Source organism: Pleuronectes platessa, chromosome 12, assembly GCF_947347685.1.
Source record: "Pleuronectes platessa chromosome 12, fPlePla1.1, whole genome shotgun sequence".
In the NCBI taxonomy this organism is placed as follows: Eukaryota; Metazoa; Chordata; class Actinopteri; order Pleuronectiformes; family Pleuronectidae; genus Pleuronectes; species Pleuronectes platessa.
The window spans coordinates 5,336,137-5,363,399 of record NC_070637.1 but is presented as its reverse complement, the minus strand read 5'-3'; the positions used below and the strand labels follow the sequence as shown (position 1 = coordinate 5,363,399).

At 40.2% G+C, this 27,263-nt stretch overlaps 1 protein-coding gene across 3 annotated transcripts in view; it reads left to right on the top strand.

Annotated features, from left to right (window-relative positions):
* LOC128453780 (regulating synaptic membrane exocytosis protein 1) overlaps positions 1-27,263 on the top strand; it is a 90,166-nt gene that overhangs the window by 59,188 nt on the left and 3,715 nt on the right. The window contains exons 11-33 of one of the 3 annotated variants that reach the window (XM_053436866.1): positions 542-606; positions 1,896-2,035; positions 2,101-2,231; positions 2,807-2,978; positions 4,629-4,776; positions 5,212-5,268; positions 7,340-7,505; positions 8,502-8,606; positions 9,150-9,209; positions 10,138-10,215; positions 12,343-12,432; positions 13,854-13,937; positions 16,437-16,502; positions 16,813-16,878; positions 19,821-19,930; positions 20,535-20,661; positions 22,669-22,842; positions 22,986-23,200; positions 24,598-24,628; positions 25,502-25,630; positions 26,352-26,464; positions 26,668-26,769; positions 27,117-27,256. In XM_053436866.1, coding sequence (XP_053292841.1) covers positions 542-606; positions 1,896-2,035; positions 2,101-2,231; positions 2,807-2,978; positions 4,629-4,776; positions 5,212-5,268; positions 7,340-7,505; positions 8,502-8,606; positions 9,150-9,209; positions 10,138-10,215; positions 12,343-12,432; positions 13,854-13,937; positions 16,437-16,502; positions 16,813-16,878; positions 19,821-19,930; positions 20,535-20,661; positions 22,669-22,842; positions 22,986-23,200; positions 24,598-24,628; positions 25,502-25,630; positions 26,352-26,464; positions 26,668-26,769; positions 27,117-27,256 — 2,569 coding nt within the window. Of the gene's footprint in view, positions 1-541; positions 607-1,895; positions 2,036-2,100; positions 2,232-2,806; positions 2,979-4,628; positions 4,777-5,211; positions 5,269-7,339; positions 7,506-8,501; positions 8,607-9,149; positions 9,210-10,137; positions 10,216-11,878; positions 11,996-12,342; positions 12,433-13,853; positions 13,938-16,436; positions 16,503-16,812; positions 16,879-19,820; positions 19,931-20,534; positions 20,662-22,668; positions 22,843-22,985; positions 23,201-24,342; positions 24,376-24,597; positions 24,629-25,464; positions 25,631-26,351; positions 26,465-26,667; positions 26,770-27,116; positions 27,257-27,263 lie in introns of all 3 variants that reach the window. The other 2 variants (XM_053436864.1, XM_053436865.1) reach the window with 2 other exon arrangements.

The window sequence follows — 27,263 nt, the reverse complement described above, 5'->3', positions numbered from 1 at the left end:
AGTTGAACCACAGAGATTTGAAAGAGTGCAGAGGTGGAGCTGTGAGGCAATTAGCCTAGCTGCTTTCAGTACTGATGCTAAGCTAGGCTAACCAGGTCCCAACTCCAGCTCTGTACTTAATGTATCTTAAGCACAGAAGAAAGCGAAATAGTATGCATCATCATGACCATGCTTTCAAAGCTGGTACGGTGAACACCTGTGTTTCCAATGGGATCTTTAATCGTGGTGTGGACAGACCTGAGCTTCAGTCCGAGCAATACTGCTCGTCCAGTACTACTTCAGATGATGATTGGCCTGAATGAGTTTGGGAAACACTGCAGTCAGGAGAAGAGCTTTCCTCTACTCACGTCTTCCCTTTGGTTCCACAGAACATTTTAGTCTCAAACTACTTTGAATTCCAGTGCTACTTTCTTCCAGTAAACTGCTACTACATTAATATGCATGTGAGCCTGTGCATCAAGAACACTTCCATGTTGATTTAATCCAGTCGGATTTCAGTATGAAAATGACTGACACGTTTTTTTTGCTGCTTCTTTTTCAGTGATATCCCAAGAATCCCCGACACGTCCCACCCTCCGTTAGAATCTAGTAGGTATCTCCTATTGGGTGTTGCCTATATTACTTAAGCTATATATCTGTTTTAGATATACAGTTAACTTTATATATGGACCTTTTATTCACTTTTACACTTAATCAGAAATATAATTCACACATTTGATATATAAAAATATTTAAAGAACATACACAATGGAAGAGGCTTGATAAGTACTTTAATTTGATCTTTCTGGATAATTCATTCTGGCTTCCATTCTGAAGGAGAATGATACCACTCTATTGTCTTTATATCAAGATTAGAACTGTAATAACGCAGCTCAGCATAAAGAGTGAAAGCATAGATGCTTCTAGACTTATTCTTGGTAACGGTGTCTTCATTTACATGGTACCTCATGTAGAGATTAAAAAAAATATTGTTTGATTGCAAATTTGCCACATAATGCTGTTGTGCTTCATTTAATGTTCATTAACAAAAATGTAAATACAAAAGTAGAAAGAAGATTTTTGCCACATAGTGACAGAAATAAAGACACAATGGTTAAGTCTACATGACGTTAGATTGTAAAAACTGTTATTCTATAGCAAAGAAGGCAATGAGTAATATGTAATATTAGACTTCAGTAGAGAATATTACAGGCTTCAGTAGGTTACACTGTCAAAGGCAGTGTAACCTACTGAAGCCTGTAATATTGTTTAAAGGCAGCTGTCGAAGTGAGAGAATTTTCCTGACGGACGGAAATGTAGAAGATGCTGGGAACGAATGATGAAAAAAATCCCTCAGTGCATTTGCAAGACATGGTGGTAAACTGAATATGATTATATTTTCATAATTTTTCAGTCATATTTCATTCATATTCATTCATTTTAATCCAGCCTGACTCAGGAATTTTGTTCTAAGCATTGGAAAATAGGTGAATGCCACAAATTCTCTGGGACGCTGCTGTCTATTCCAGTTACACCCAGTTACATGCGCAGTACTCTGACACAATTTAACAGGAAGTTAACCAATCTTTCACATCAGTGAAAAGTAAGTAAGCAAAATAGGTTTCAGCATAAATCAGTTTGACATTTGATCATACACCTTGTTCTGTAAGGTAAAGTATATGTGTCCTCAGTACTTATAAACAGAAGCCTATTGGACTCAAAGTAGAACAGGATCTTGGTCATTTATCCTCCTGACAGGTTAGCTATGCTCTTTTTTTATGTGACATTTTCTAACCAAGGGAGCTCTTAATGCTGGATATTACATAAACATGAACATACTATTTCACACTTGGACCAGAGGACCTAACCACTAACTCCTTTTCTCACACTATTTTATTGTCATCTCTTGTTCATAGCAGGTTCCAGTTCTTTTGAGTCACAGAAGATGGAGAGACCGTCGTTACATGTACTATCTCCCTCCAGTCCCGGGATGCTCAAGGACAATCCACAGTTAATGCCAGGGCAACTCTCAGTGAGTCTGCACATGATCAGATGTGTCAGGATGTCGACGTGTTTAAAAAAGACGCAGCATCAGATGTGATTCATGTTTTTTCCACTCAGGTGAAGCTGTGGTATGATAAAGTCGGTCACCAGCTAATAGTCAACGTGCTGCAGGCTGTAGAGCTTCCACTTCGCCCTGACGGGCGGCCCCGGAGCCCCTACATCAAAATGTACTTCCTCCCTGACCGCAGGTACTTCAGAGGATTACGATTAAGATGAATAATCATAGACTACTTTTGAAAAATAAATCTCCAGTCTATTCTACACAGAATAATAACTATTTATCAAATCACCAAAAGATTTCGGAACCCCGGCTTTGTTGTTCACTGACATGTTTGTTAATTGAATGGAGCCATAACTTCTGGATAAATCTAAAAAGACTTATCTAGAAATACACAATGAGTTAGTTTAGCAATGGAGTCCCCCACATGTATTATGACACTGATTGTCAGTGAAAGGTTTCCCCCCACAACAGGGAAACTACCTTCAGGGTTTAGTTCAAGGCAGCATCTAGTGGCCTTTTTCAGAACTGCAGGTTACAGCACTTCTCTAGGCACAAACAGTCTATTTTAACTGTGATCTCAGCTAGATGTCACCAGTAAATGCATTCAAACAGCCATAAGTCATACATCAGTGGAGTATATTTAGATGTGTGGAGACCTGTGATTTGGCCTCTGGGAAGGTATTTCATTTAGCCACAGGACAAACAACAAAAGGGAGGCTATGGAAGGCGATTGGCTGAGTATATGTGCATTATGTGACACAGTGACAAGAGCAAACGAAGGACAAGAGCAGTGAAGAAGACGTGTGAGCCCAAGTGGAACCAGACGTTCGTCTACACTCATGTCCATCGCAGGGATTTCCGCAACCACATGCTGGAGCTGACCGTGTGGGACCAACCCAGGTCTCCAGAGGAAGACAGCACCTTTATGGGAGAGGTACCACACACACACACACACACACACACACACACACACACACACACACACACACTATAAAGGTCCCTCTTCTTTGCTGGTTTGTGCACCAATTAATCTATAAATAGCTTGTTAGCTTATGCTCTATCATATTTTAGAGATACTATTCCATATAAATGTTGCTGTTGGATGTATTGTACAAGAGGTAGAATAATGCTGCAGTCGCTAGGCAGATCACAGTTAAAGTTGCACCAAGTGAGCGAAACATCTCACATACCCACCATTTATGCTACAAGTGTATGTAAGGTAACCAGCACTGGACAATAAATAAATTCCCATGTTAATTTATTATATCACACATAGTTTCCTCAGTGTATCTTAGTTGCATAAACTAGCGATAGTGGGCGTTCACAGGGTCAATCGTCATGGAACTATTTCTCTCAGACTTAAAGGTCCAGTGTGTAAGATTTAGGTGAAAGGGATCTATTGAGAGATACTTAATATAAAATAATACTAGTCATGTGTTCACGAGTGTATTTTATCTAAATGATCTAAATTATTGTTTACCCTAGAATTGGCTCTTAATATTGAAATACTTTATATTTACATCAGGGTGGGTCCTCTCTATGGAAGTCACCATGTTTCTTGTAGTACATCAGACTGGACAAACTTAACACCCTTTGAGTTTTTATGAAAACTGAAGGCTAGCACAGGTTCTCTTAAAAAATTTTAACGCGAGGGTGACGTGACTTTATGTCACTAAATTCAACACACTGCAACTTTAAGAGAAAAGGAACATAGACTCACAGAGCGCTTGACTTCGGAACACGTGTACACCTGCATATTTATACAACTTTTCTGTCGGAGAATTATGTGGCAGCTATGTGCAATGTATAATCACATGCAGACACAGGTCAGGAGCTTCAGTTGATGTGATTTAATGTAGAATGAGATCTCAGGGACTTAGATCGTCAGATGATTGTCGGTGCAGACTGTGATGCATGTTGGGTATTTCTGAAACTACTGATTTCCAGTTTGAGATGACCTTCGTTTTGTGGCATGGAGTATTATCCTGCTGCAAGTAACCCATTAGAGGGTGGTAAACTGTGGCTATAAACCTGAACTGGTGAGAATGGGCCAGAAGTGTATCAAGAAAAAATTCCTAACACCATCACACCTCTACGATCAGCCTGGAAGTTTGGACAAGGCAGGTTGTCCCCATGTAATTCATGCTGGTGACTCCCGATTGTGAATCTACATCTGCAGCTTCAGCAGAAATCCACAGTTATCAGACCACGCTACGTTTTTCAGTCTTCAACTTTCCAGTGTTGGTGAGTCTGTGTCACTGCAGCCTCACATGTTCGCTTCTTGGCTGACAGAAGCCTAGAACCTGATGTGGTCTCTGCTGTTGACCAGAAAAACTTCAGCAACACATTTTTATAAAAATCTCTGGAGATCAGCAGTTTCAGAAAAACTAAACAATCTGACTTCAACTTCGCCACACAGTGAGAGTCTCCAGGATCATCCTGTACTTGCATGATTTTCTGCACTGCACTGCTGCCACGTGATTGGCTGATTGGATAATAATGGAAGAGCAGGTGAACAGGTGTTGTACAGTCTGTGGATATTCACATGTGTACATATTCACTATGTGGATTCTGACTTGAACAGATCCTAATAGAGCTGGAGACGGCCTTACTGGACGACAAGCCTCACTGGTTTCCACTCCAAACCCATGATGTCTCATCCATACCGCTGCCCAGAGCCTCCCCGTTCCTGCCCCGACGACACACAGAGCCCCCTGGCAAGAAGCTGCAGCGTAAGTCTCTGTGTGTGTCTGTCTGTGAATGCACTTTATAGGTTTATCTACTAACTCTTTCATGTCCTCTGTGTATGAGTGTGAATGCCCCAGTAACTGTTTAACAGAGAGAGGTTGTGTATGGTGACCTATCAATTAACATGTATGTCAATGTAAATGTCTGTTTCCCTCCTTCTTCCCCTAATACTGCATTTTTGCCTGGATGCATGCATGCGTATATGTGTGTGCGGTGTATATATCCTTGTGTGTGTGGATGTGTGTGTGTGTGTGTGTGTGTGTGTGCGTCTGTCTGTCTGTCTGTCTGTCTGTCTGTCTGTGTGTGTGTGTGTTTGTGTGTGTGTGTGTGTGTGTGTGTGTGTGTGTGTGTGTGTGTGTGTGTGTGTGTGTGTGTGTGTGTGTGTGTGTGTGTGTGTGTCTGTGACTGTGACTGTGTAGGTTCTCATCGTGTAACAGAGCCTGAATTTGATGAGGGTACAGCAGTAGTATCTAAAGGTGGGTGGGGACTGTTTCCAGTGTTACATGCAGTGTGACCCAAAGCTTGTACTTTTATCTGTGGTGCTGTTCAGGGGGGTTCCTTTGATTGAATAATTGTTTTTATTAATTAACATCAAAATTTAAGTCAGACTTTTTTAATGGAATTTAGATTTTTATCAAAATGTGTTCCCTTCATGAAGCAGCCTTTTTTTTTATTTTTGACAAAAAGTCAGACCATCTGACAACATCTTTATTTGGAACAAAGTTGTATTTATTATTCAAGTGAAACGAATCTGACTACTGTGTGTTCTCTATATGCTCTTGAATCTGACCTGAAATGCAAATCAACCCTGACATGTTTCCACAAATAAATCAGTGTATGGGAAACACTGTCATGTTAGTAGACAACATGTTGGCATGGGAGGGAGACCAAGCAGGACCCATGTTTCAGTCAGAATTAAAAAAAAAAGTATCTCAATTAAAATACAGTGTGAAGATTTGAGTTCCCTAACCCATTGCCAACTAAAAGTTAAAGCTGTAGCATGAGAAGCACTAGCATGCATGTTGAAGCTTTCAACTTTCTTTGTGTGTGTGTGTGTGTGTGTGTTTGTATGTGTATTAGTCAACGACTATACATGGTAAAAGTCTACCTTGTGTCAGATTACATATTTCTCTGATGATAAACTCTTACGATAATATGATTTAATCTGATGTAATCATCCTATTGGTCACATGCCATAAAAGAATGTGAGGGAAAAAAAGTTCCATATCTGTTGAAGGGTATTATAAGAATCGGAGTGACTTTTTTTATATCCAACTGAAATCTATATATTTCCGAATGGGACAACAGAAGTTTATTGGATTTCATTATACTCTAACATTAAGAATTAATCTGAAACACTAAAGGCTTTAAACCTTTGAAATTATTTTATAACATCTAATTGGTCGTACTCAAATATAGTGAATACCCACTCACCGTGCTCAATTAGTATATCAGCTGTATCGGTCGAAGCCCAGGGTGTATCTGTGTTGATTGTTAATGAGTGCTCAAGTTAAAAGGAGAAACAGGGGGATGGAAAACACAGTGCATCACTTCAAACGACCTCTAGTTTTAATTCACATGCATGGTAAGAATGAATGCAACCCCTTTGTAGCACTGTATAAAGTACAGCTAATGGCCCACCCTGAGCTTTGAGGTGCTGTTCTCTTGGAAATGAAGCCAGAGACCTTGGCATCACAACAAAGCCCCACAGTCCCACAGACCTCTTCAAGGCTGATCAGTCTCTCTATTTATATTTTTATCTTCACAGACAGTTCCACCACACCACCAAAAACAGAAAAACTTTTCTTTTTAAACTACGTTGTAAAAATACAGCACACAGGGATGAGATAAGATGCATACTAGGCTAAATGTTTAGTCTATTTGAGGGTACTTGCATGGTTTCAAATGTATATCATGCAATACATTAGCAAGCTAGAAGAATAGCGTGCGTCTAAACGTACAGTACGAGGTAGGAGGCTACTAGAATGAGCTTTTAGCTCAGCCAGTGAATGTAGTAGATGATTAGAGTTTGGACAGAAAAAACTATGTTGCAGATATTTTTTTCAGCTGGAAGAATGTTCCCCATGTCAGGAATCATGGAAGTTTTTCCACATCTCCTTTCAGTGTTGAGAGTAGTAGTTTCACACGGTACAGAAAATTCAAAGCCCAGAGGAAACTTTGTACCCAAAGATCTCAGGGGGCACGTAGATTATTTTGATGCCAATAAACTCAACTTGGGACTTGACAAAAAAATAGTTTGAGCTATGTGGTGCAGCATACTGCATATACAGTACCACCTTAACTATTGGACTTCTTATACTTTCTGATTAAATGTCTAGGTATAATATACATATATATAATAATTCATATTCTTGTAAAACAAATATCTTCCATTTGCCTTGATTAAACAAAATTACTCTGTAAATTGTCATGCTCTCTATATTTGACACGATAATTAATTAAACGTTGATGAGTGCAGGGATATATTAAAGTATGACTGTATGTATATTTATGTTTATTTTCACATGCATGACCATTCTCACTAAGCAGCAGATGGGCGTGGCAGGGAGAGGCAACGGGAGCCTACGTCTACTCTGGAGGTGCCCGAGCAGCAGAGGACGCCCAGCCATCACTTACGATCCCGCTCGGTCTCCCCGCACCGTGAGGAGCAGGGGCGGATCCGGTCACGGCCGCCCAACGTTCCCACCCAGAGGTGAGGCGTGACAAGATTTCTTGAAGAAAATTGTACTTTCTTGATTCTGATTGTTCTTGGTTTGAACCCTCATGGTTATTGCAAATCGCTTTGGATAGAAGTGTAGGCCTAATGAAATGTAATCTATTGAAAATTTATTTCAATGATGCAACATGAGCCCTTTATCAATTCGAGGATCTTGAAAGTAACTGTGTAATTTTACCTGTCATTGTCATGTTTTAGCCAAAATAAGAAATAATACACTGCTTTGGAGTTTTTTACTTCAAAGCTACTCCAGTGACACAGTTGTGTTTAAGCATTGAGATAAGGCTGGTTAAGATCATGAACCATTAGTCTTGGAGGTGAGTTGCATGGCCTGATGTCTAATGCTGCATTCAGACAGGCACTTTATCCAAAGTATATTCAGCCAAACCTCTGGTAAAACTCTGGATAATACAACCATTTCAAGAGAGCTTTCATGATAAGAGCAGACGCTGGTGTCAATGTGCTTTAAAAAAACACATGATCACCACAGCAGCATTAATACGCTACATCCTGCTTCTGCCTGCTGAGCCACATATCCCCCCAACGCTCCAGAGATTTCAGTATTGTCGTGAACGCATCTGAGCGGAGAACCTCCTACTGCATTGTTCATGTCTGAAAGGCAAAGTCCAGACCCTAATCTGCGGACATTCTGAAAGCAGAACAATATTAGCCCTGTGAGAAGGCACTGGTCACTTCTGAGAGGTAAAAGCTACTTTACAGATCGAGAGAGGAGGAATGGGAGTTTTTTTGGAAGGCAGGGAACAGTCCATCTACTAATGAAATGTGTGTCTGATGTAGAACACATAGTCCTGCCAGCTCTGCTTTCACTGGCTGAGCCAAATGATCCCTGCCAAGAGTCAGCTGAAATACCGCCTGACCACTTATCTGACAACCTTCCTTCCTTCCTTCCTTCCTTCCTTCCTTCCTTCCTTCCCTCCTTCCCTCCTTCCATTGTATCATCCCCCCCTCCAGGAGTTTGGATGATGAGCTTCCTCACTCCCGTTGTTCTCGTTCTCCAACTCGCTACTATGACGCTGCCAGAGGTCGCCACCAGGAGGAGGAGTACCTGGACGACAGGTGTGTGTCTCTGTGTGATATGTTTACAGGAATTAGATTTAATGTCATCAGAGTTAATTCCAGTGTTTCTTCCCTTACTGCTTTTTTTGTGTGCTACGCTTGTTTATGTGCACAGTGGGAATGAGACAAAAGACTTTTGTCCGACAGTGTGTTTACTGTACAGAGATTTCGTTTTTATCTTTAAATGGGAATCCTTATCGGGAGTTTAACTAAAATGTTATCTGTCACTCAGGTTAAATTCTATCATTTTACGCTGACTTCTTTTCTGCCCTTTATTTAATACAATTAAAAAAAAATTGTAGCAGGTGATCATTGATTGTGAAAGTGACTTTAGAGCAGAGTTTAGACTAAAGGCTTTGGTCAGAATAACCTGTGACATTTCAGCAAAATCTGCGGCATCTTATGTGTGTGTGTGTGTGTGTGTGTGTGTGTGTATATGGCAATCAACTACAGCTCCTCATTCCTATTCAACCCCTCTGCTCTACGGGTTTTTTGACTGTTGTTAATTTCCTCATTTGTCATCCATCCCCATGGTAACGCCAGTGAGATCTTCATGATCCACCACTCAATGCGAGGCAAAAGTGCTGAGTGCCTCCACATCAGGTAAACTAGCTAATCATGAAATGTTATTCACATTCTGACTCTGGATTTGGGAGCTGGATTCCTTTTAGTTTTAATTGTTTGTTTTTAATCAAGATTATCTCTCTATGCAAATCAATTTAAATTGATCACAAGTGTAGTAAAAGTAAATTCTGTGTAATTTAAATCATTTACAGAACATAACAGGGTGAGGCCAACACAAAACATACTAAAGCAGAGGTTAAATTATGACCTTTGAAAGGATTTTGTGTTTGTCAGGGTCTGTTTCACACCCCCAACAGATTTATTGTAAGTTTTGATTCAGTTAAGCTATAAAAACAATATAAGTAAAGTGGGGTGTGTGAAAATTAAAGATTGGGGAAGTAAAGAGATGCATTTTACGTAAATTAGTGTAGATGTCAGTTGTAGTATTGCCTCAGATCCACAAGAGGACAGCACAGGACAGAGGAAAAATACTTGTCGTGTCGTGGACATATCCATAAACATTCACTCTGGCACTCTAGTAGAAATCAACTAGGAATAATCTGCAATTCAGGTTTGAAATGGTTGAGGGACAGAAACACAATTAGTTCGTTTTCGTTGGGATGATAGGTGGCTTCTGGTGCTTTTATGCTTGTCATGCAGTGCTGTGGTTCTACTCGCTTACACTGCAAAAACACAAAAGCTTAGCCAGTGATTTTTTCAAGGAACCAAGTTTTGAAGAAACGTTGAAGCGTTTCTGTCAACTATTTTCATCTCTTTGAACCAACTTAACCTACAGTACCTTCAAATAAGCTAAAGGACATATTGAATAGTGTATAAAATCACTGGTTAACTTATTTTGCCCTGTAGAAGGTTTTTCTGTGTAGAACACTTCCACACACTTGTTTTTTGTCCTCTTCCACCTCTTCCTCCCATTTACTTCTGTTTGCTGCATGCATGCTTACATCAGGAGATCTACTAAGCACAATAACACACTGCCCCCTAAGATGCCACTTTTGTTCAACGGCATCAACAAACGCACAAACAGGTAAGTCTGCAGATATGGGTTCAGTGTGCGTCAACGTGTTTTCCCCGTTCTTTATTTCCAGTTCAGTTTTTTCTGCAAAGCTCCAGTGTGTAGGAATTAGAGGGATCTATTAGAAGAATTATTGATTATATTTTCATCAGTGTATAGTCAGCTGAAACTAAGAGGCATTGTGTTTTGTTGGCTGACCCATAGTGTCTACATAGGATTCTGGTCCATGTTGCTCTGCCATGTTTCTACAGAAGTCCATTAAGAACAAACCAAACACCGACCATATTGTCCTATAGAAATGGAGGAGTGAAGGTTAATTTGATTGCCATCTGCACCCTTGCTGCTAGAGTCCACGAAATCCAACTCACTGGTTCATAAAAAGATATCCTCAGTGTCACTGAAGCTAAAACAAAGTTCTATTCTCGATAATGTGACAATCATATATACTAGTCAAATGACACCTGACCTTCTGGGTTCTGTTCCAGATCTACAAAAAAAAGGCTAAACCACCAAAATCACATTGACCTCTGTAACTTTGCTACTACAACCTTCGAGCAGAGCCTGTTTTCACCATTTTGTTGAGTGGCTCACTTCACGTGTTTAGATAACTACAGCAGTTCTTTGAAAAACATCATTTATTCAATATGTGTTTAATTACCTCCAACAAAGTCCATTTCCCAACAGCCCTAGATGTTAGCTGGCTAAATCTCTCTGGCCATTAGCAAGTCAAAGATTTGCAGCTAACTCACACTTATAATAGTAATAATAATTTAAAAAGGACAGAGAGGACTGAGTGTTAGAGATTACAGAGTTTCTAAAAGATTAATGAAAGATATGTTGAATGAGAAATAGAGTTACTGAAACCAATGAAACAGAGGCTAGGATAAAAGTAAAAGGATAACCTCTGCTGTTGGGTTGACGTTATGGCAAGCAGTTTTCATCAGTTTGGCATTGCACATAACTATTAACGCAACACAAATGTACCCTGGTGGCTATGCTTCGGGGAACAATCCAGTCAGAGCGACAAAATCCGAACTATAGTCAGTTCAGAATGCTGATGATGCAGTTTTAAACTAAACACAATGCCAAAACTGAACCAGAAAGTAAATGTTAATCCCTTTAAGCTGCAGTTTCTATCATTAGCTTTCTCAACAGTGTAATATTTATTTAGCTTTATGCCATAAAAGCAAAGCTTCAACAGCAGGACATAACTATGAGTCCTGAAATAGCTCTTTCTTTGAAACTTGGCTTTACTTAAAGTTGAGGGGAATGTAGCCTTCCTCTGGCTGCATCTCTCCTCTGATTGTTCTCCAACAAATCTGTCTTTTGTTTGTAGTCTTATTACAAAGAATCATACAGTTCTTTTCCTCAAGAGAAGAGCAAAAACTCTTAAAACAGTAGTTCAAACCCTGGTGACTTTCACACCTCTACGCACCTGCTCAATTGTTATGTGTGAAGTGTCCGTGGCAGTTAGACGTTGGATTTTGTTGGACAATCCAAAAAGCTCTTTATTTGAAACACTTTTCTCAACCAAATGAGAAACAATGACTTGGATTGGATTTCTCCAATTTTCCACAGAAACACAGCTTTGCAGATTAGTTTGGAGCTTTCTTTCCTTTCCTACCTTTCATTTGCAAATGCATGCTGTTTTTGAAAATTTTCGTCTTGTGACTAGTTCCACGCTGCCTGCATGCCGAAAGATGAGCTCTCACAGGGGACCGCAAATAGTCGGGGCTACACACCATTCCGTCACACAGCGAGTTGTAATGTTCACAGATGAGGTGACAGTTAGGTAAGACATGCATACACATGCACACAGGTTTTTATGGATAAAAAGATATATGTGTTTACATTTTCCAGGTTGGGGGGGAAAGTCCATTCCATCTTTTACCATGACAATCAAAAAAACACATTATTTTATCGTTCTCCATCTCAACACTCTCATTCTTACGCCAGTCATGGTGGGCATGGTCTATAGGATTATGATTTGGGGAATCTAACTGGATTTTGTTTTCAAATGATTTTATTTCTGTTTGTTCATCGTTTCTCTTTCTGTTTGTTTCTGTCCTCTCCTCCTGTCTCCTCTTCCTCTCCTCCTCTTCCTCCATTGGATGGCATGTTGTGCTGTGGTGCCTCTAGTGATCTTCAGCCTACTCTGGACAGAGTTAGAAGTGCTAGTGCCAACTGTCTGACTCCAGACAATCATGCCCCCTCACCAGAGACTGAAAGGTACCAGCCTCTGTACCAAGCACCCCTCCTGTAGTCGCTAATTTCCCTGCTCTCAACCTTTCCTGGTCTTTGTAGTACCCACACCCCTGCTGTACCCGCTCTTTTCAATCTGCTGTTTCACCGAGCAGATCCTGTGCTTTGCTGCTATTCTCAAGGATTTTTCAAAATTGAAAAATTCAATGAAACGTTGAGTATACAATGACATATTTTTGTCATTGACATTTTAGAAACTAGAGATGTGCCAAAGACTTTTTTACTATACACTTTCATACTGCCGATAAAAACAATTGAGGATTATTGACATTATTAGAGGGCACAATGAACACAGCAAAGCAGCAATGGTGTTTTGTTTTTTATTAGTAGCATTATTATTATAAACCATAAACGAGTATAAACCGTAGCTGTAGCTACTAGTGCATGTGGCATTTTCCGATATAATTGAGCTGCAGTCCATCACTATTATGATGTAACATTTTGCCTTATGACAATGTCACGTTTTACAAAGTTTTGTTCAGCATTTGCCAAAACGAAACTTGAAAAGGGCAGTCAGGAAACCTTACTCTGCATTTCTTATTTAGATTTTCAGTCCAACGTAATGCTCCTTTGGCAAATGAAATGTCAACTTTTTCCCCTTTTTCTTCACAATATATGTGCTTTTTATATGAGTTTAAACACCCAGCAGGCAAACACTTAAGAAAGGAGTCTCATAGACACATCAGATCACTCTCACTTTGAAAGAATAAAATAAATGAATTCAGAGATTTTTCCTCAATGATATCATCCAATTGGGACCAAAATATTATATTAAGTAATGCAAGTGATATTAAGACACACAATATTGTACTTGCTTATGTGTTAATAACTGACACACTTGACTCTTTTATACTGGTGACTGAGCCGCAAATCAGAAACCATTTTATGACCAATTAAAAAACAACCTACTAATACTCCTACTTTTTCTTGCCTCTGTCAAAACCACAAGCTGCAGGTCGCAGTGATTATTCAATCCACAGTCTGTCTGGTGTGTTCAGGGGTTGTTTTCCTCCTGGAAGTTATATGGAGCTTTACTTTTTGAGTTCTGTTCTGGCAACAAATCTTCCACGACTTGACTGCCAGAACACTGTTGAGAGTTTTTATTAGATAGCCAGATATTGCCTCTGTTGTGTAAATGGTAAAATGTTTGCTAGCAAGTTTGTCCTGACAACTATAGTACATGGTTATTTGTCAGTGTTGTGTTTACAGCTTGTTTCACTGCCCCCAAATGGTGAAAACGTTCTTGTAGCCATGGCATTGCACAAAGAGACTTGGGTAGCTTTTCACTATGTGCATGTGTAATAATATGGGATAGCACGGTTTTCAGATTATTGAAAGGCTTGGTGATTTGGTCATATGGGTGATATATTTTGTATGTGTACACATAGAAAATCTTTGTCCCGCTCCCTGCCCCGAAGACGTCCGGCAAGTCCCAGGATTCTTATTCAACACGCTTCCCCAGAAGATGACAGGTATCCTTTGTGGACCCTCGGCCGCTTCCTCCTAGAGCTTGACTCGTGCCCTTAAACCTTTAAAGTCCTAAAGTTAAACTATAGCAAAACAAGAAAGATGTTTTAATACTGTGATATATCACCAATATATCCGAGGTATTTTTTTTTTTTTTTTTTGCAATTATCTGTAATGAATGAAAACCCATTCTCTGATACCTGATTGAGATCCTCTTGGTTCAGTTGGGTCCTTTGGGGCTCAGGCATATGTCAAGCTCTACCTTTTTTTTCGCGGCAAACACTAATTTCTTTACAGAGTTCTGACATTTTTGTGAATAGCTGGTTGTGCGTTTGCAACTTTTCCAACTCTCTCTACCTTGACTAAAGTGCAGTGTGTGACTTTATCTTGTATCGTAAAAAAGGCACATTTTACCACATTTTGTTCAGAAGAAATGTGGCAGGTTTTCTCATTTTTAAGTGCCGTCAAAGAAACATGAAAAACTTGCTTGAATGATCACACCTCCCTCATGTCTGTCAGATGAATGCAGTCACCAAGCACTTTATATGGAACACATGTAACTCACTTAATCAGGCCATTAGCCAATAAGGCAATAATGTAGGACAGTAAACTCAGAAAACATCTTCATCAATGGGAACCACACATGCGCATTGATTGCAGTATTAAAGGATTAAATTGCCAAGAATAAAAAGTTTTGGGTAAAGACCATTAAAGTAAGAGGAATGTGATCAGAAATTAGGATTCCCTGATATTAAGTTTGTAATAGATTTGAAATAAGTTTAGAGTGAATAATAAAACAATCAGATATTAGTTTTATTCACAAATGAGAAAAATATTCTTCCACAGTTGGGTCCTGTATTCTCCATATATCCACTAAGTTAAAGGATTTGATCAAATTATTCTATGACCTCTGAATTAATAGACGGCAGAGGGCATGAAGAAAGGCGATCAAAGTGCGATCTGGATAACAATTATAGTCTCTCCCTATAATTAAGTTAATAGAGTTCAGATCAGGTAGTCAATTGTAAAAAAAAAAAAAGGCAGGGTCATCAAAATTAGGACCATAAATATTAGGACAAGAATATATTATTCATACTTCCTGAGATTATCAAACAGGAAGGGTAAGTATTTAGAAGAAATAATTGAAATTGTATGTTACTGAAACAAAACAGCAACCTCCTGCATCAAGATTCACTAGTGTCTGATTGCCTTTTCCAAACCTCGTCTTCCGCCCCATCAAAACCAGAAAATGAGCCCAAAATGTGAATCCAAGTGCCTTTGGGATGTGGTAGATCCGCAGATTGGCAGTTGGACTGTGCAGCTGACACATCAGTGATATGAAATTATTGGATGCAGGCATGTCAACATGGAGCAGTACCACAAAGTTTCCGCCATCCAGTGGAATCAATGGTGCAAAGAACCGTTTGAGCAAAGAGAGGGACTACTGTTCTAAATAAAGTGTTTGGTGACTGTCGGGAGACTGTTGGCTTAGTTTGGCATGAAAATTGGAAACAAGATATAAATTCTATCCTGGCTCTGAACAAAGGTAGATTTTCAAACACTATAACATGTTAATGAATGAGTTTTCGAGATGCTAGTCGGCTCATTTTGTTCCCTGAAACAAAGCCAGGTTAGCTGTTTATTCCTATTTCCAGTCTTCATGCTAGGCTATGCTAATGTGTCTTGGCTGTATATTCACATTTGATATACAGGTATGATTGATATCAATCCTCTCTAGCTCTCAGCAAGAAACCTCACAGGTATTTCTCCCAAAATGATTTCCTATTTTCGTTTGCTTTGACCTTGCTCATAACTGAAATCATAATTTTCTTGAATCCAATAGTGGTTGGGTTTGCACTGCGAGGTTTCACTTTAGTTTAACAAATACAAGATAGAATCATGAGCTATCTGTGGCACAGTTGAGCTCCGTGTTGAGCTGGACGCAGTGAGAGTGTGTGTAATTTACAAGGTAGAACTTGTCATATTAAAAATCACATAGTTCTTCCACAGACACAGACAAGTTCTCCTTTGTTTCATTATGTGTCACTCACATTGTGAAAAGGTTTGTTTGTGTGGCTTTTACTTTGTGGTTGCTGTTTTTCTGGTCTATAGTTTGATGCCAAGAGCTTTAGCAACAGGTTTTGGTTGTGGTGATTGTTGTAGTCTTGTTGCTTTTCTTCCTCCTTCCTTCATGGTTATAGTGCTCGGTTTGTGCTCTTGTGAACTCATGGTAGTTTATTCTGGTTGTGATGTGAAATCTTGCTTTGCTGCGTTCGCTTCCTGCAGTCTGTCCACATTTTCTTTTTGTTCAGGGAATCTGCATCTGCAGCGTCTGTGTGCTCGTCTTTTATCAAGGCTTAGTACTCCACTTCTATGTGTGTGTGTGTGTGTGTGTGTGTGTGTGTGTGTGTGTGTGTGTGTGTGTGTGTGTGTGTGTGTGTGTGTTTGTGTGTGTGTGTGTGTGTGTGGTGATGCACATATTATCTTTGTCAATTTCATGAACATGAATGGAGAATATGGATGCTACTTCCTGCTCAAGAGACTTTAATTCAGCTCAGTACAATGAAGAGGTACACACATACTCAATTTGCACGTCTGTGCTCACACAAACACACACATACACACACAGACCATCACACACACACATAGGCTTGCTTACAGATGAGGCACGGTTATGTGACCCTTCTTATTCATAACAACATGATGTGATGCATCACAGCATATTTCCTGTTTTACAGATTATAAACTTATAAATCCAATGCCACCCCCCACAACCCCAGATACTTCTAACACTAAATGATTTATCATCTATCATCCTCTCCATCCATCCATCTTTTTTCTGTTTTATATTGCTCCCTATGCCCATCCACCATCCTCCAGACAGCCTCGGACCCTGGAAACACCTGAATGTCAGACTCATGGCAGGAAGCTCTCTGGCAGTGGCAGGTAAGACATGTACTGCAGGCTCAGCACATGTCAAATGGTAGGAGGTCACTGAGACTCAATGAATATGTTCCTGCCATTATCTTATGCCCTCGTCTTATAACTGAAACCAAAACATTAACTATATAAATCAGTAGTATTGGTTTTAAATAGGTTTATGGACCTTTAGTGCTCAGCTTAATATATGCACTCAAATTATGGTCATCGGTGTAGATGACAGCGATGACAAATTTCATCTTTGTTGTAACATTTGTCAGATATCTCCTCTGGCACTTCATGGTCACATTCACATAAATGTGTAGAGGGGAGCTGAAGCTAGCATCCACTAACAGAAGGAGGAAGAACTAAAGAAAACAGTTCAATTACCCATTTTTACCGTTCTGGTTTAAATTAATTGTTTCTGCTCTCATGTAATTTATACAAAATATTAATGAATTATTTTGTTAATAATATTCAATGATTTATATAGTTTTTATTTGACATTTTGAGTTAGAATTAATGTTTAAAGATTGATATGAGTGATAACATGGGTTAAAGGGACTACATTGTATGAATAGGAATACAGGTATGCCTAGAGGCTTGCCCCTTGGTGTGCCCTGGTCAGAAAAGGTTTGAGAACCCCTGCTGTACCTTATATAGATGGATATGGAGCAGACGTCCCAATATGTTTTTTCAAGAGCCCCATGTGCTCTATGTAAGCGTATAGAAATTCTTATGTGGTGTCAACTTTTATCCTAAAATACCAGGGTTTTTCCTGCATAGAGCGGCCGCCTCCGTCTCAGAAAGACGCTACCAGACATAATCATCTCTACGGCAATGGAGAAACAGTAATGAACAATAGGCATTGGATCATTAATCATTATTAATAAACACCAACAAACAAGGTTATATAGTTTTTAACCCCTTGTAGACGGATGTCGCGAATTTGCCTCAAACCCCATTCCGGTCTTAATGCCGCCGAGGTGACGATTGTGCCTGATGGTGCAAATACTACACATACCAAGGAAGGTATTGGAAGCACTCTGCCGCTATCTAGTGTTCTAAGTGGAAAATACATACTAGCCCCTTGGTACTGTGCAGGAAAGTTATTTTGAGGTATTAAGCTGTATTTTAAATACTGTGATGATGGAACAGCAATGATTGTACAGAAAAATATGTTGTTATTCAATTTCAATCAAAAGCATCATCAATCTACATACAAGAGACTGGAAAATTTGTTAAATTAAGGTTATGTCCCATTATGCCTAATGTCGCTAATTTGCCTCATACTTTAATTTTATATCTACTGTAAATGCTATATTGAAAATAACAATCTCCACTTAATTTAGTACCTGTATGACAGCCAAAAACACAAATAACATATTTAAGGGGTTAAACAGTAAATTGTGAGCGTCTGGTAGTATCTTTCTGCTGTAGCTGTGTGCGGTCCCGCGAGGTCCAATGCTATTCTTGTCAGGCAGAACTTGGCACTACACCCACATATTTTTAAGCCAGGAAGAACCCTGAATACTATATGTTATACAACAGTTTTTCCAAACATGTTCTATAATATGGGCTTAAAATAGTTTATAATGCTTTTTAATTATACATCTATTTAGATTTTTGTTTTTTCCTCTCGTCCAATCTTCCTCCACCCCATTGTCCGTCCTTCTCTTCTTCTTGCATGCTGCTGCTCACACATTGCGTTGCTTGGCTCTGGGTTTGTATGAAACTCACGTGACTGCACATGTGTGTATGTGTACCAGAATTAAGCCCACTTCCATATTAAGGGGCCCCAGAGGAAAGAAGGGCCCACTTCATTCCCTTGGTAAGGAGCTTCTCCTTGAATGAGGGCCCTAACCATTGTAACCCACAAACAGGGAGATCCCCTGTCATTTGGATTGTGCTCTCTCCCTCCTATAGTACCTCCTTCAGTTTGTATACGAGAGTCCCTCTGTGACCTGACTTTACCACAACAGAGCCTCTGATGCTGCTGCTTTCCTGTGTTTGTATATTTACTGTACAGTGAAAGTGTTGCGTGGACACTTGTCATTGTTTATCAGTTTAATGAGCGGATGTATGTGTTAACTATTTGGTGTTGATTTCCCATTTCGTATATTGGTCTGTCTCAAATCGTGTCCGTCAATATCTGGAAAAACATTTACGGGGTTATTTGTAAAACACGTGTAAAAATAATTATGCATAATTAACATAATTCATTGATTTGCTCCAGTTTATTCTCTTGCCTTTTGTGAGTATAATGGAGTCAACAGCCTATGCAATGGGAAACATTTCAAACTTACCACAAAAATACCAATGCCATAGTTTAATATTAATGTATAAAATATAGAGGAACATGCAGCTGCTCTAATTGGAACCACACCGACTAATTATATGTTTATTCTGAGTTAAACAGAAAGTGAAGGATTTATGAATAACCCCTGTTCCCAGGTCTTGTTTGAGAATGGATCAGAATGGATTGAATGTGTGTGGAACTTGTTGGATTGGTGCTTTAAAGGCTTTCACCTCTTCTGTGTTCTTCACTGTTTTAAACTTGATTTGCGGCTCTTTCTGGCAACAGGGTCCCCAACTTTGAAACCCTAAAGCTTTCACTCTGCTTCACTTTGTGAATATGTTGTTTCCACTGACTGTTCACCCAAAAAACGCTGCTGTTCTTTCATTTCCATGACTGATGCTTCTTATGCAACTTTTTATGTTATTTCTCTGAGGGTAAAAATATGAAATGTTCCCACTGATGAACTTGTGAAACCAGCGGTGCAGGAGTACACCCCCTGGACGACAGACATGTTGACCTTAATATAATTTTCTCTCCTTTTTTCTTCCCATTCTTTTTTTTCCCTGTTTTTTTCTTTCTTCTTCTCACTCCTCTTCAACCCTCTTTTCTCCCTCCCCCTTTTTTTTGTGTTATTCTCCGTCTGCTTCTCTGTCATATTATTATTCGTTAGGGGCCACCTCCAAGGTGGTGCGTCTCTTTCCTCCTCAGTGACGTCCTCCTCAGCCCGCAGAGTGAGGCAGCTCCCACAGCTTCCCCCCAAGAGCAACACTGCAGAACAAGGTACGGGCATGTACAGGGTGTGTCTGACTTACTGAGTCCTGCTCGAACAAGTCTGGAGACGGATAAATAATAAAATCAGTTTCCCCCATGATGATCTAGTGAGTAAGACACCAAATCCTTGACTAGAGGCAAAGTAACTTGGAACCCATAAAGACATCACAGGTGCTGACTGACAGGGACAGATACAGAGTCATCAGACATTTTCAGTGTTTTTTTTGCCTCTTCTTCTTTATGTCCAACTCGAATGGCCATGTCTTTTGACTACACATAAGCAAAAACAAACAACATATTGCAGCTTCAGAAATCCTATTTAGTGGGCTGCGAACAGGCTAGAGGAAAGTTATTGGTTATATTTTCCATCGTTCTGTAACTTGTCAGTGTTTGCCTGTGTTAAAGGAAGAAAGAGGGTAACCAATCAGAGGGCACTAGTGGACTCTTTTTGTGCCCAAACAAAAAGACTTTCATAACAGGAATGTTTCAGCCATTTATGATTCAGGCTGGTGAAATCATGTGATGGGAGTATCTTGTTTTTGGATGTGGATGTGTGTGTGTGTGTGTGTGTGTGTGTGTGTGTGTGTGTGTGTGTGTGTGTGTGTGTGCGCAGCCCTGGTAGCAGAGGAGCGTGTTCGTCAGCTCCAGAAGAGGGTTCATTCCAACCGGGTGTCAGCTGCTTCCACCTCCAGCCAACAGGACCTGGACAGAACGCTCAAGAACAAACGGGAGGTGGGCTGAAACTTTTCATTTTCTTTTTCTGATGTCATTTTGCCCAGACAGTTCCCCTTAAAACAAACTCATCAGCAGAGCAGAGCGTTCTACCCCGAAAGGATGAGCCGTAATGCTGCTGAGGTGCATCGCAGCAAATTGCATGGACTGCGCAAGGAAGTAATAAATCACATTACAATATTGGTGAAGACCACTCAGAAAAATGAATGGGTTCCAACTGGGCAGTCACTCAAGAAAGCACCTACTGCAACACCTCGAATACAGAAGTGTATAATCCATACTGGCTTGTCGTCCAATCCCTAATTTACAGAAAGCTGACAGTTTAATGGTGATGTCCTGACTTTCACACATGTCTACATGCCATCAGCAGAACTTTTCAATATACCTTGTGGCAGTGCTGTCTTTGTGATGCATTACACTGTCCTCCATCTGACTGAATGTGAAATGAATTAAATCTGAGGGGATAGATCATCAGTTCAAACCGACTCAAACGGCTAAAAGTGGCAGCTAATGCTTTGATATGGAAGAAGAGGTGTAGGAAGTTATAACACGCAAGACAAGACGTGATTTATATATTTCATATATATTCTTTCATAGTTTTTTAATCAAATCTAAATAGTTAAAAACAACCTTTGAACACATTTAAATATGTGTTTGATCTTAACATTAAGAGTGTTATTTTAGAGTGGAAACAGTTTTTGAATAACATTTTTATCATGTGATGAAGGGAACTCTACCACTCTATTGCAATCACAACCTTATTAATTTACATATATGTTACAATTTGTATGTAAGTTATTGAACAGCCCTCACTGAAGCATCTAGCCTTAAACACCAGGACACAGTATTATCCCAATAAACTAATACCTACACACCAGTGTCCCCCGGCGGCTGTGGCTGAGGGGTAGAGTGGTCGTCCTCCAACCTGAAAGTCGGCAGTTCGATCCCCAGTCTGACCCATCTGCATGCCGAAGTGTCCTTGGGAAAAATGCCTTACCCTGAATGGCCCCCCATAGAATAACAAAGTGCTGTGAATAGATGCACTGTATAAATGTGTGTGTGAATGGGTGAATGTAAAACTGTACTGTAAAGCGCTTTGAGTGGTCATCAAGACTAGAAAAGCACTATATAAATACAAAACCATTACCATTTACCACAGACCTTCTCTCTCAACAAAATATTTGATTTGGCATTGCAGGGAAATCCCAGGTTCAAACAAATGAGCTGTGATGGTGAGTCAGCATGCTCAACACCAGGGCCCTGCAACCAGCACAAAGAGGACAGATATTAGCAACTTCACATTTCCTGCCATCATGAATATTCATCACGTTTTACCTGTTATGGTGGAGACATAACTTTATCAGTTTGGTTGTTCGATGACTGGATGTTCTTTTATCAAAGATTCAAACTGGTCAAAAGTGAAGTTAAGACACCCATGAGCGTGTGCTGGGCTTAAAACTTTAAGCAAAAAAAAAGCCTAAAGCCTAAATTTAACTTTTTCGCAATAAGGAAATTACAGCAAGGCACTCTCTCTCTCTCTCTCTCTCTCTCTCTCTCTCTCTCTCTCTCTCTCTCTCTCTCTCTCTCTCTCTCTCTCTCTCTCTCTCTTATTGTGCTCAATCGGCATTTGGTTGGATTTGTAGCATCATCAAAGGACAGAGTCCAGTGGATCAGAGTTTAAACAGTTCAGAAAAGAGATGGTCCGCCGTTCAAATTAAAGCATAATCTGCTTTTATTCCAAGATTATGCTTTAATTTGAACAGCGGACCACCTCTTGGATGTAGCAGAGCGCCTCACTGTGTGCTGCTTCTGAAACCAGGTTAAGGAGAGCAATGAGATAATATTCATATGTGTGGGAACCTCAACGTGGTGTTGACCCTGACTGTCATAAGGAGCAGTGAGACAGTACACTTGCCCTGAGAGATGCTAAAAGGCTGTTGTCGGAGTTAAAATACTGATTAGTCCAGCATAAAAATATTGGTGGATTGATAATAACTGATGGATTGTTGTGATGTGTGTTCCCTGCAGCTCTACAAGGATCAGAGGAGGAGCAGTGAAAACGTTTCCCATAAGTCCTCAGACAGTGATGTCAGCGACGTGTCAGCCATCTCTCGAACCAGCAGTGCCTCTCGCATCAGTAGCACCAGCTACATGTCCATCCAGTCAGAGAGACCCCGGGGACGCTTCAGGTACACGCTCACACACGCGCACGCAAACACACACAGGTCATTCTCACTGAGTGTTTCCCTTTCAGTCATGGGGTTATTAAGTCATCTGAAAGTTTGATTTTGAATGACTTCATGTGCTTGTTTGTATAAATCACAACGATCAGCCGGGCCATTCGTGCAACGGGCGGCCACATGATGAAGAGCACCAGTGTGAGTGGTGAGATCTACGGCATGGACCACGCCGATGGCAGCCAATCAGACACCGCGCTGGGGAGCCTCGGGAGCGGGATCAAGAAGCGGCGCTCGAGCCTGAGCCAACGTGTTGTGGCCATCCTACCATCTAGACGCAGCCGGAGTACCTCGCAAATCAGCCAGACAGGTCAGAGAGCAGACCATCAAAAAACCCACTATACCCTCAGAAATAAAGTAACACGAGCAGAGTCCGACTAACTCTCACTAATGAAAAATCACAAACTAAGACGATGTAGAAAGATAAATAACATGAGAATAAACATGATATCCAATAGAAATAGAATACCTCCTTGTCCTAAACTATATAGCACAGAACTAACTGAGACCCTCAGTGAAAGTCGTTTGTATCATTATCATTTTAGAACATTAGTGTAATTACTGTAAATCAATAGTCCTGCTGCCAGGGAGACATTCTGCCTCAAACAGCATTTTATATTGTGTTGTAAACCTGCCAGTGTCTTTCCCTTTGGCAAAATGAAAAAGGTTGATATACAATGTTTTATCTTTTTCAGCAGGAAAGGTCTTCTTCTAAATTAAAAAAAAAAATTATGATTTTTATGTGATTGCATCATTCTAATGGTGTAGATTGTGTTTGTAGAGAAATAAGGGGTTGTGTTCTACACATAGTAACAACAAGTAAAGTGTAACAACAGCTGATGGAGAAGCAGTGTTTCGCTGTTGAAGTGTGTTTAACCTCTGAGCAAACACAGCATCACTAAATGCTAGAGTTGCTTTGGTCAGATGTGAGCTCTTTTCCTCCTGTAACCACACCCCCAGCCCTGATGTCACACACTGCACCAACACACAGTGGTACACGTCACTGCAGTGACCTTTGTTACACACATGTAAGTTACACACATGGAGATAAGTCTTAACTGCCCTTAAGGTTGATTAACAATTAGCTTATTATTTAGCGAATAACACGTCAAATATCATTCAATGGATATAAAGTTTGCAAATGAACATTATCAGCAGAATGTGAATAAGAGCAGACTGTGTGATTTGTATCAAGAAAGCACTATCACTATTGAAACAAATAATTAGTATATTTCTAACAAAATAAATATTAGACAGAACGTAGGAAATCCTTGTCCCTAATCATTGCTAATAATTTCTAATCAAGTATGACCACACTCACAGATGTACAAGAACCACTATGTCTGTATCATTGTACCAGATTTATAGGTGTATCCAGTGTTCTCTGTTTCTGATGTTTTGTTGTTTATGGGCTTTGTTGTTGTTGTGTTGTTGTTGTGTGTGTTATTTCAGAAGCGGCGGGTAAGGCGAAGGACAGACAGAAAGGTAAAGCAATAGTTAGATAGATGGACAGTTTGAAAAGTGAGCAGACAGACATTGTAAGACAGGACAAAGAGTAAATGAAAACACTTTATCCCAGGGAAAGCCCATGAGGACTTTGAAGTCCATTGTAGATGCATAATAATCTATGATATTATATGAGAGGAAAAACATTTGCAGGGTTAAATAATGCTAATAGCAGCTGTTAATTCTCTGATGATTTTGAAGTTGCAGTGAGAAAAGGAAGAAGAAAGAATAAGTTGATTTATAAAGGGAGACCAATGCAAACTGAATAGACCAACTCATGGTTAGAGAGAACGAGAATAAGTGAAAGGAAAAGTTGAGGAGTAGCTTTGTGAGACAGTCGAGGGTCCTCAGCACCTCCAGCCCCCGGCACGCTTCCTACCTCCATCCACTCCCACCACCACCATCATGTTTGAAGGCTGGTTCAGTTCTACAACGCCTGGTTGTGTCCAAAAACTTTATTTTTTCCAAAACAAAACTTTTTCTTATTTCTTTTAACAAAATTCAACAAAATGAATGTAAATACAATTTGTGTTTATTCCAGCAGCAGCCGGCTTTTAAAAGGAGCTGAACCCTTCCTTCATGGTCGGACGCACACTGTATGATTTCTTCAGTCCTCTGAGTTTTACCTTTTCACCCTTATTGCTCAACAATAAAGTAACAAGTAGACTGACTGAGATGCTCTCGTTTCATTCAGATTCTCCTCCTGTGACCTCACCACCTCAATTGTCTAACTTCCCCCTAAAAATGTCCCATTCAAAAAAAAGTTTGATCATCTCTCCAAGCCCTCTCCTAGCATCATTAAGCTCTGCCTGTACTGGCTGCGTACAACAATGCAGTTTGCTAATCATATTTTCTAAAGGTGTTGGTGAGGTCACCACGAGACATTGATTAGCATGGGATGACCTGCAGAATAATGAATCTCACTCTTTAGTTATCAGGCTTGTCAAAGTAGCAACCTTGAATTTATAATAAATATAATAGTGGGTATGACCTGAGATGCCTGACAACAGCATTGGTTTAAATGTCACATGCAAACACCAGAGGCTCAACACCTCTTTTCTGTGTCAGCAGCGACGGCAGGTAAAAAGGTGGCCAAGGCCGGCAGCAGCAGCTTCAAGAGGAGTGAGGAGTATGGCATTCCGGTGGAGTTTCCGCGTGCAGGGTCGGTCATCAACCGGCAGGCCAGCAGAGAGTCGACTGATGGCAGCATGAACAGCTACAGCTCTGAGGGGAAGTACGTACGCACTAAAACCAAGCCTATCCACGGAGTATAACCTATAATGTCATGGGATCTTTATAATCATCATGCTGTACAATTGATGTTATACCGAAGGCAATATATACTCTTCCATCTTACAGAGGATACAATCTGACTCAATCTTAACAAGTTTGTACCTAGTGTAATGCAAACGTACATGGTTTGTCTCATGCTGGTTTGTCAAGTAACAGCAGAGGAAGTAAGAGCATGCATCATCAGGAGGCCGGTTTCCTAAGGTGTCACAAAATTTCACACTAGACCATCATGCACATTGCACTAAAGTGCACATGAGACGGATTGGAAAGGATTTGTAAAAAAGAGTTGCAGAGGCTTGTAGTCCGTAATAAGACAAATTCCACAAACACTGAATCCTAAATTTCCCATAATGCAACCAGAGGTATATTTTTGTCCTTCTTGTCTAGCAAAGCTGCTTTAAAACTCCATACCCCTGATTGAAAAAACAGACATTTGTCAATTTTTTTAATGGAAGTCAAATCCATCTACAGACAAAGAACACGTGTCCTATTAAAAACTTTCATCACAGTTTATTTTGTTGTCTTCCAAGGTCAGGAATAAAGTATGAAACTCTGTCCCGACCCCAAGCATTAACAAAGATGATGAATCACTGTGGTCACCATGATAGACAAAGGTAAAGTGTGGGAATGATTTTCCTCTGGTGTGTGTCTGTGTGTGTCAGTCTGATCTTCTCAGGGATGCGTTTGGGTGCCGACAGTCAGTTCAGTGACTTCCTGGACGGTTTAGGCCCCGGTCAGCTAGTGGGCCGGCAAACACTGGCAACGCCTGCCATGGGTGAGTGACAGCCATGGACAGCTCAACAAATATTATATATTATTATATATGTTAAAAAAGGGAATTACCATGCTGTGTGTGTGCTGCTTTTTTCAAACAGTTTTAAGTTTAAACAGTTTTATCTGGGGTTTTTTATTTGACAATGTTTGCATTTGTCAGTTCTAAATTTGTATTAACACTCTGTATGGGTCCTGTATATTCAGGTGATGTCCAGCTTGGTTTGATGGATAAGAAAGGCCAGCTGGAAGTGGAGGTGATCAGGGCACGAGGCCTTACCCCCAAACCAGGCTCCAAATCCCTCCCAGGTAACACACACACACACACACACACACACACACACACACACACACACACACACACACACACACACACACACACACACACACACACACAAACACACACACACTCACATTTACATCTGAAAACATTTAACCCAAAAAAGTCAAATTGAGCCACATGAAGTCACAAGATTCCGCTGTTTGTACATGTACAACTCAACAAACTTTCTTCCTCTTCTGCCTCAATCTTCCTCTTCCTTAAAACGTTCTACTCTCCTCTCCCTCTTCTGCTTTATATCCCTTCTCATACTTTTCATTCATCCTCCCTCTGTCTTTCAATTTCTCCCCTCGTCACCCCACCCCTCCATTCCCAGCTCCCTACGTGAAGGTGTACCTGCTGGATAATGGAACTTGTAAAGCCAAAAAGAAAACCAAGATTGCACGAAAGACCCTGGAGCCTCTCTACCAGCAGCCACTGCTCTTTGATGAGAGTCCACAGGGCAGGGTGCTCCAGGTAATGT